This window comes from Amblyraja radiata, chromosome 43 (assembly GCF_010909765.2).
Source record: "Amblyraja radiata isolate CabotCenter1 chromosome 43, sAmbRad1.1.pri, whole genome shotgun sequence".
Classification (NCBI taxonomy): Eukaryota; Metazoa; Chordata; class Chondrichthyes; order Rajiformes; family Rajidae; genus Amblyraja; species Amblyraja radiata.
Genome location: NC_045998.1, coordinates 675,496 through 685,742, shown reverse-complemented (window position 1 = coordinate 685,742; position 10,247 = coordinate 675,496). Strand labels below are relative to the sequence as shown.

The following is a 10,247-nucleotide window of genomic DNA, read 5'->3' as shown; positions in this document are numbered from 1 at the left end:
TGTCTGTCTGTCTGTGTGTGTGAGTGTCTGTGTGTATGTGTTTCTGTGTGTCTGTGTGTGAGTCTGTGTGTATTTGTGTGTGTGAGAGAGAGAGTCTGTGTGTGAGTGTGTGAGGGTCTATGTGTGAGGGTATGTGTATGAGTGTGTATGTGCGTCTGTGTGTGTGAGTTTGTGTGTGTGAGAGTCTGTGTGTGTGTGTGTGTGTTTGTGTGCGTGAGTCTGTGTTTGTGTGTGCACGTGTTTGTACATGTGAGAGTGTGTGTGTGTCTGTGTGTGCGAGTGAGGCTGTGTGTGTGTGTGTGTGTGTGTGTGTGAGTGTGAGCCTGTGTGTGAGTGGGTTTGTGTGTGTGTACGTGTGTGAGTGCTTGTGTGTGTGAGAGTGAATCTGTGTGTATGTGTGAGTCAGTCTGTTTGTGTGTGTGTGAGCGAGTCTGTGTGTGTGTGAGTGAGTCTTTGTGTGTGAGTGTGTGTGTGAGTGTGTGTGTGAGTCTGTGTGTGTGTGTCTATGTGTGTGTGCGTCTGTTTGTGTGTGAGTGTGTGTATGTGATTCTGTGTGTGTGTGAGTGTGTGTATGTGATTCTGTGTGTGTGTGAGTGTGTGTATGTGTGTCTGTGTGAGTGTCTGTGTGTGAGTGTGTGTGAGTCTGTGTGTGTGTGAGTTTGTGTGTGTGAGAGTCTGTGTGTGTGTGAGTGTGTGTGTGAGTGTGTGTGTGTGAGTTTGTGTGTGAGAGTCTGTGTGTGTGTGAGTGTGTTTATGTGTGTGTGTGTTTGTGTGAGTGAGTCTGTGTTTGTGTGTGCACGTGTGTGTGTGCGTGTGTGTGTGTGTGTGAGAGAGTCCGTGTGTGTGAATTTGTGTGAGTGTGTGTGTGAGTGTGTGTGTGTGAGTCTGTGTGTGTGAGTGTGTGTGTGAATCTGTGTGTGTGGCTGTGTGAGTGTCTGTGTGTGTGAGTGTGTCTGTGTGTGTGAGTGTCTGTGTGTGTGAGTGTCTGTGTGAGGTGGCGGGTGTGTGATCAACAAATAACAAATAGTACAAATAATATAGTCCACCCCACCCCGACAGTCCCCCCCCTCAAAAAATGTTTTGCACAATTTTTTCAGTGAGTCCAGAGGATTGGGAATTACAACAAACCAATGGAATTCTTTATTTTGCCACAACCAAGAAATGGAAGGATGCACCTTGATGATGACAATCCAGAATTGCTGCAGGAATTGCAATACGATAGAACTGAACAACAGCAGTTCGGTGAGTAGAATTGGCCTCTGCTGAATGCTGAGCAGAGAGCAGTGTATGGCCAGGTGTGCAACTGCTTGAAAAAGAATCTCCCTTCAATGTTTTTCATTGATGCAGCAGGAGGAACAGGAGAAACATTTATCACCAATTTGATCCTCTCCAAAGTTAGAGGTTGCGGTGATGTGGGTATTGCTGTAGCATCCTCTGGGATAGCAGCTACATTAATGCCTGGTGGAAGAACTGCACATTCTCGATTCAAGATATTCATCCAAGTGACCGAGGATGTATTCTGCAACATTGATAAGAACTCTAAGACGGCACATTTCATGAGGCAAGTGAAACTCATTGTTTGGGATGAATGTCCAATGATTAGGCGAGAAAGCTTTGAAGCGGTGGCAGCAACCCTAAGCCTTTTGGTGGCATTCTTATCGTTTGTTGTGGCGATTTTCGGCAACTCCTTCCTGTGGTGAAAAGAGGATATGATGCTGATGTTGAAAATGACTGCATCAAGAAATCGTGCAGCATATCGAGAGCACACAGTTAGGGGATTAAACTATCTCCAGCACATCTATTTTCAGTACAAAAATCTCGACTTGGGAGATGATGACAAAAGGTTATCAAAGAGAATGTCTGCTACTAGAGAAATAAAGACTTTTGTTCCAACGGGCGTCGGCCTCTGAGTGGTCTGTATCAAATCACACCATTTGGGAGCTGTTCTAGTAAAGGTTCCTGCTGCTCCATGTGTCCAACCTCGGTCTGAGGGGGACAGGGAGTTGCATCGCATCGTTGTGATGCTCTAACAGCTCGAACTCTCCGTTGCTCGCCATTTTAACCCCCCTTACCTTTCATATACCGACCTTTGTATCCTGTGGGTTTATTATTGCCAGTGTAAGTTCATACGCAAACTGGAGGAACAATACCTCATAATTTGCTTGGGTAGATCACAGGACAGCGGTATGAACATTGAAATCTACAATTTTAGATGATATCTCCCGCTCTCTTTCCTTTGCTGGACCCTGAAGCTCACCCATTTCTCCCGGGACCCAATTTCGCCATTCCCCCATCATTGTCCACCTATATCGCATATTCTAGATTTTCATTTCACCCCAATACACGTTTGTCTCCTTTTCAATTCGAGTTTGTGTCCACTCATCCGCCAATCAAACCCCTCCCCTATATCCACCTATAACTTGCTAGAATTTGTCCTCCCTTCATCATTTTCTAGCTTTCTCTCACCCATTGCAACTAGTCTGAAACAGCACCCCAAGTAGAAACGTCGCCTGACAGAGTGACAGAGATTTACAGTCATACAACACGGAGAATAGAACTTGAGCCCACCTTGTCCATGCCAATCAGAACGCCCCATATACGCGAGCCACACCTCCCTTCATTTGAAACATGTCGGTCATAAACCTTCATGCCCAGGTAACTGCCTAAATGCCTTTACAATGTTGTTATTGTGCCTGCGTCAGCTATTTCCCATGGCAGCTCGTCCCATATACCCACCACGCCCTGTGCGAAGAAACCTGCTGTTGGTTTCCTATTACATTTTACTCCACTCATCTTCCGCCTATGTCTTCTGATTCTTGATTTCCCAAGTCCCGTCATAAACTTCCTGCATTCACCCTATCTATTGTGAATGTATAAAATAAGTTTATGCATCTCTGTATGATCACACTTCAGCTCCTTGCGCTTGAAGGAATACACTACGAGTTTCATCAGCCTCTTCTAGCTTGGGCCCTAGAGACCTGGCATCAACCTTATCTGCAATCTTTCCAGCTTAATAACATTCTTCCTACAGCAGGGTGACCAAAACTGAACACAATATCCCTTATACCTATAAAACATGCAACACCTCACACTTATTTGTATGAAACCCCCTTTAGATTAGATTAGATTACATTAGATTGGATTAGATTAGATTATTCTTTATTAATCCCCTTATTCAGGGGAAATTCTGATGTCCTTGCAGCACACTAATAAAAATACAACACAGTATTCATGAAGAAATTCCACACCAAAACATAAAAACATCCCCCCACAGTGATTCCCACTGTGGGGGAAGGCACAAAGTCCAGTCCCCATCCTCTTGTCCACCCAAAGTCGGGCCTATTGAGACCTCCACAGTCGCCGCCACGGCGCCCGATGTTCCCGCCGGGTGATGGCACACCGGCGTCGGGAGAACCCCCAGCGGCTTGGGGTGCCAGGAACGGCCGCCTTCCCACCGGAGCCCGCGGCTTCCAAGCCAACAGACCGCGCCAGACGGAGCTCCGCACACTGGCGATCTCGGTGAGAGATCCCAGGCTCCGGGATGTAAAGTTCAACGTCGCAGCTGGCCGCTCCGCAGAACCGCGGCTCCACGATATTTTCATCGGCGGTCCCAGCATACTGGAGTCCCAGCGCGGCGACCCAGGAAAGGCATCGCCCGCTCCACGACAGCGCTCCAGCGCTGCGCCGCCGCCAAAGCCGATGTTCTGTGCCGCCGCCAAAGCCGATGTTCTGCGCCGCCGCCAAAGCCGATGTTCTGGCCAGGTCCCCTCAGGGAAACGTCGCTCCAGGACCCGCTGGTAGGCCGCGAGGACAGGTCGAAGACGCTGCTCGGAGAAAGGCAACCCCTCCGACCAGGTAGGGACTTGGAAAAGCAGTTCCCCCCTTCCCCCCCACCACCCCCCACACATATAAAGATTTAGACCCCCTGACTATACACTTAACGAACTAAAAATAATAAAAAAGAAGGGGAAAAAACGGACAGCTGCAGGACAGGCAGCCGTTCAGGACAGCGCCTCCTCCTTTAACCATTCATCACTCCACCTGTCCAATCTGTCAAGATCCTGTTGCAATTTTGATAACCATCTTCGCCATCCAAAATACCACCCATTTTAGTGTCATATGCAAACTTATTAATTATGCCTTGTCTGTTCTCATCCAAATATTTATTTAGATCACAAACAGTAATGGACCCAGAACCGAACCCAGGATCACTCCACAACTCACTGACCGCCAGTCCGAAAAACAACCTTCCGCCGTCACACTCTGCTTCCTTCCAAGAAACCAAGTGTCTATCCATTCGGCGAGCTGTCCTTATATCCCATGCCATGTATCATTTCGGAGCAGCCTGCTACACGTACATTCTCAAATACATTGCTCAAATCCATAAATACGCCGTCTTCAGCTCTGCCCTCAACAACCTTTTGCTGACAACTTCAAAAGCGAACGGGAATATGCAGGGAACTTGATCAATCACCTTGTTTAACGATCGTGTATATGGAACACTGCACGATACGTGCCAATCACATTAAACCCAACTATTCGCTATTCGGTGCAGGAGTAGGCCGTTCGGCCCTTTTCAGCCAGCACCGCCATTCAATCTAATCAGTACCCCGTTCCTGCCTTCTCCCCATATCTCCTGACTCCGCTATCTTTAAGAGCCCTATCTAACTCTGTCTTGAAAGTATGCAGTGAACCGGCCTCCACCGTCCTCTGAGGCAGAGAAGTCCACACAACAATGCAGGTGAAAAAAAGGAAATTAGTGTCAAACGGATTAAATCGGTCGACTGCACCGATCTCATTTCCTGATCATTGTGTCTGCAACGATTGTTCGCCACCCAAGACAAATAAGGGTAGAAATTAGTTTAAATCAATTACATTTAAGCTTGTTCTTCTTCTTGCGCGTGGCGTGCACAGCTTAAAGTTAAGGCGCTAATACATTTTGTTTCCATGCACGGGGCCGATCTTTCCATTGAATTATGACTCTTTCGATTTCAAACCAATCACATTACATTGGTATTTCCTTGATGACGATTTGGAATGCCAACTCATCCCTCCGGACAATCCATGGCGACACCGATTCAGGGCAAAATTAAACGTGTCACATCTTGTGGACAACAAATTGGCTTCATGAAAGGAAGCAGAGGGTAATGGTGGAAGGTTGCCTCTCGGACTTGAGGCCTGTGACTAGTGGTGTGCCTCAGGATTTGTTGCTGGGCCCTTTACTGTTTGTCATCTCTCAATGATTTGGATGAGAACATACTTGGCAAGATTAGCAAGTTTGCTGATGATACAGAAGTGGGTCGTTTTGCAGATAGTGGGAATGGTTGTGAAAATTTGCAGCAGGATCTTCAGTTCAGTTCTGTTTAGTTAATTATCATGTGTACGGACGGATAATAAAAAGCTTTTGTTGCGTGTTAACCAGTCAGCAGAAAGACAATGCATTATTACAATTGATTCGTTTATAGTGTATACATACATGATAAGGAAATAATGTTTAATGCAAGGTAAAGCCTGCAAAGTCCTATAATTCTTCATCGATTGGTCAGGTGGGCTGAGGAATGGTTAATGCAATTTAATACAGATAAATGTGAAGCGTTGCAATTTGGGAAGTATACCATGGACAGGGATTACACAGTGAATGTTAGGACTCTGGGAAGTGTTGTGGAGCCGAAGGATGTAGCAGTGCAGATGCATGCTTCCCGATAGGGTAGTCGAAAAGGCTGTTGGTACATTGGCCTTCATCAGTCAGATAATTGAATGTAAAGGTTGGGAGGTCATGTTAGAGTTGTAGAAGTCGTGAGTGAGGCAGCATTTCGAGTATTTTTTTCAGATCTGCGCACCATGTTACAGGAAAGATGGAAAGGGTATAATACGATTTACAGGTATGTTGCCAGGACTAGAGGTTGTGAGCTACATGGAGAGGATAAGTAGGATGAGACTATTCCTTGGAATGCAGGAGGATGAGGAGTATTCTTATTGAAGTGTATAAAATCATGACAGGAATTGATAGGGTGGATGAACAAAGTCCCTTGCCCAGAGTCGGTGAATGAAGGATCAGAGGACATAGGTTTAAGGTGAAGGAGAAACTACTTAATAGAAATCTAAGGGGTACCTTTTAACAAAAAAAAGTGGTTGTATTGAACAAGCTGCCAGAGGAGGTAGTTGAGGCAAGGACTTTCCCAACGTTTAACAAACATTGAGACGGGTACATGGACAGGACAGATTTACTGTAGATGGATATGGACCAAACGCGGGCAAGTGGGACTAGTGTAGAGGGGACATGTTGGCAGGTGTGGACAAGTTGGGCCGAAGGGACTGTTTCCACGCTGTATCACTCTATGACTATATGCCTGTTAGCCACTACTGGATGGGGCATAAAGGAATATTTTCGTGAGTCAGTCAGTGTTAAAAAATAATTTCAAAATATCCATGGAGAACACGTTTAACTTGAACATTATGGTCAGACCAAGTATATGAATCTCGGTGTAGGAGTTGCCAATGTTGAGGCAAGGCAATTCGCCGACCGGGCATTTAAAGACCCGCTGATGATGGAGCTGTGGACGTCTCCGGCCTTAAACATCACAACGAACCCACTCTTGAATGTGCCTCTTGTCACCAATGTGGGAGGTTTTCATGTACACATATAGGTGGCGAAAGCAAACATGCAAAAAAAGTAAAAGAGGATTCGTTACGCAACGTTCCATATTGATATTTAGGATTTGATTCAACTTTAACAGCTAAAGTCCAATCGGTTGAAATTGGGAGATGAACGGTTTGCAGAAATCTCGATGGCGGGTGAATACTTGTGCGGTGAATATTTGTTTTCTCCGAAGTGCTCGAACAATTGTTCAGCGTTGTGGAGCATGACGTGAATAGGCACGTGGCACTTCATTCACAATATTATGCAACAATAAGTTTGCTCAGCGACTGTGATCAACATGGATTTAATGACACACAACCGCACCGAAGGGACATTCCCTTCCCTTCAAATAAGGGAACATTTTCCAATGAACTATTCCATAATCTAATAAGGTATTCACCTAGATGCCATTGGATGATAAGCGGTGCAAGGAGATGATCGAAATACAGATTGTTAGAGTCATATATGAGATCGAAAAGATATACTACCCGATCCTGGCTACTCTCGGTGTTCCGGGTAAGTAATGAGAGCTGTCGTTTACGCTGTGAATATTTGAGTATCTGGCTGTATGTCTCTCGAAACTCCCTCTTTTAATTTCAAGTTTTGCGAATGCATTCTGCCGAGGGATTATTGAGGCGCGAGCGATTCTTGCTGTGACAGTCACTTTGAACATCGCATTTTACAGGATTAAACGTAAAGGAGATCGGCCACTTCTCGGTGTTTGCACTGGTTAATATCGAGCACATCACATTGTATTACATCCATTATGTCCCATGGTCCAGTTCCAGCTGAAACGATGCAACATACAAAGTCACAGTGGATGGTGGAAATGCCAAATGTTAAAGGAAACCCATCAGTAAGTGGGGCAGAAACTGTGCTGGTCAATGTTTCAATTCAGTGCCTTTCACTGGGTGATTTCCTAGCTTACATTATCATAGCAGGATCGGGTGAATTGCGGAGAGCGTATACAACTGCAGACTCAATGTGAATGATTAACCAACTCGAACCGAACCATGTTTCTGTCGAAATACGCCCAGCCTCTTCTTTGCATCAACTGACCTTATCTGTGGTTACCGTGGAATTAAAATCTGCGTTCCAGATGTAATTTCATATTTGCCGTTTAGTTCGATTGTGTGACTTCCTAAACTTCATTTGAAAATAAAGTTACACCGCACCGTGTTACTGTGGGATGCACTTTACAGTATGAGGAGAACGGGCTTTGTTCCCTCTCTATATAATCTCTGTGTAACAGAAAGTTCCACCACACCGTGGTACTGTGTGATGTACTTCACAGTGTGAGGAGAATGGGCTTTGCTCCCTCTCTATATGATCCCTGTGTAACTTGACAAGTGTGCAGTCATTTGATATCACAGTACCTCAATTGCAGCTCTGTATCGAGGAAAGTGTGGTCTCTCCAGCTGTGTGACCGGCTACCTGGTGGCCATGGCAGCGGCGGATCTACTGGTCATTATCTTTGATGTGATATTGAGACAGATTCCGATTCCTCATTATATAATATTTGTGAAGTCCATCCGCCTGTGTAATATCCACGCCGTCCAGCTTTACGCAGTGACCGACTGTTCTGTGTGGTTCACCGTCTCCTTCACCTTTGACCGATTTGTTGCCATCTGTAGCCAAAAGCTGAAGCATAGATATTGCACCGAGAAAACAGCGACGGTGGTTCTGCGCACGGTGAGTGCACTGAGCAGTGTAAAGAATGTTTTCTGGTATTTTATGTACACAGTTTCGTACAGAATGGCGAATACTCCATGGTTTTGTTACGTGGAAGTACGTGTTATGGTTTCACTGACCTGGACAACGATTGAATTTATTCATTATCTTCTCACCCCCGGTGTCCCGTTTGTATTGATTCTGCTGCTCAATGTTTTAACAGTTAGACACATTGTGGTCGCCAGCAGAGCCCGCAGGAGACTCCGGGACCATATAAATGCGAAGGGTCTTAGTGATCCCGAGATAGTGAAACGAAGGAAATCCGTGATATTGTTGTTATTTATCTCTGGAAATTTCATTCTATTATGGTCGATATTTTCATTGTACGTAATAAGTAGACGTTTGTGTTATTATTATGGACCTTGTGCGCTTTACCTTCCATCCTTTATAACGGAAATAGGATTTATGCTTCAATTACTTAGCAGTTGCACAAACACGTGCATATATGTGGTGACACAGACGATGTTTAGAAAGCAATTCTGGACTGTGTTAACATATCCCCTTGCTCGACTGATAAGATTAATTAAACACTAAAATGATGAAAAATTGAGCGTTTAAAGCATCATTATCAAAAATTAGACCAGACCTGTTGAAATACATTACACAAATAGTCTCGGCACCCATTATGACCACGCGAAGCATCAACCATCCTCTTACACTAATCTGACATTGAGTATATTCTCCATACATTGGATTAATCCCAGAGCCATTCCTCCCAAATCGAAATTAAGAGACATAATCGGAGGAATTAACAGAGGACGCACAACGTCCACATTGTTTGTCAATGGAAGGTGGCAGGTAACGGAAACTTTCCAGCTAAGCCTACGTGGTCACAGAGAGAAAGCGCAAAGTCCACAAGCCAGCAGGCGAGGTTAGGACTGAGGTACCCAGACGTGGCGTCGAAGAACGAGGTCGAAGCAAAGAAGTCAAAGCCAAATAGCCGAATGGAAACAAAACCGAAACGCGAAATAACAGAAAGCATACTAAGAAACGCCAACGAACCGAAAGCATACGAAGCCGAAACGCCAATGAACCGAAAGCTTACGAAGCCGAAACGCCAACGAACCGAAAGCTTACGAAGCCGAAACGCCAACGAACCGAAAGGGCGGGACGCCTAAATGCTAACTAACCAAAAGGCTGCGTTGCCTAAAAGCAAACTCAGCGAATGGTCCCTCTGCCGAATCGACACCTAACCGAAAGGCTGCGTCGCCTACAAGCCAACTAACCAAATGCCGCTCTGCCAAAAAGTCAAATAACGGACATGCCGTCGCCAGGGTCTGGACTTGTTAGCGATTGTTCCAGACCCCCGCGACCATCACACCACTGGCCGGTGGAGACGGGAAGGTGGGGCTCATTTTCCCACACAAGCCATTATTTGACTTTTCGGCAGAACGGCATTCAGTTCGTTGGCTTGTAGGCGACGCAGCCTTTCGGTTAGGTGGCGTTTCGGCAGAGCGGCTATTCGGTGAGTTTGGTTTTAGGCGATGCAGCCTTTCCATTAGTTGGCTCTTCGTCGTCCTGCCCTTTCCGTTCGTTGGTGTTTCGGCTTCGTATGCTTTCGGTTATTTGGCGTTTCGGCTTCGTTTTCCATTCGGCTATTTGGCTTCGATTTCTTTGCTTCGGCTTCTCGTTCTTCGACGCCACGTCCACACACGAGGACTGAACCCGGGTCTATAACGTCATGAGGCAGACTCTCTAATAGATGCGATACTCTTCTCCGATGTTCCCGCTTATGTACCCGCACAGTCTCCAACAGTAGCTTCCTAGCAAATACGGGGTATTTAGTTCTATACTGCTCATCCCATTTTAGCACTCTAGTTGTATCTAGCGTTGTCCAAATTAGTATCTATCCCCAGGTAAAGTAGAATAAATATTT

General features: G+C 45.7%; 1 protein-coding gene across 1 annotated transcript in view; it reads right to left on the bottom strand.

The window, feature by feature from the left end:
* Window positions 1–8,946: 8,946 nt before the first annotated feature.
* LOC116967992 (zinc finger protein 135-like) overlaps window positions 8,947–10,247 on the bottom strand; it is a 36,265-nt gene continuing 34,964 nt past the window's right edge. The window contains exon 4 of the mRNA XM_033014627.1: window positions 8,947–8,957. Coding sequence (XP_032870518.1) covers window positions 8,947–8,957 — 11 coding nt within the window. The remainder of the gene's footprint in view (window positions 8,958–10,247) is intronic.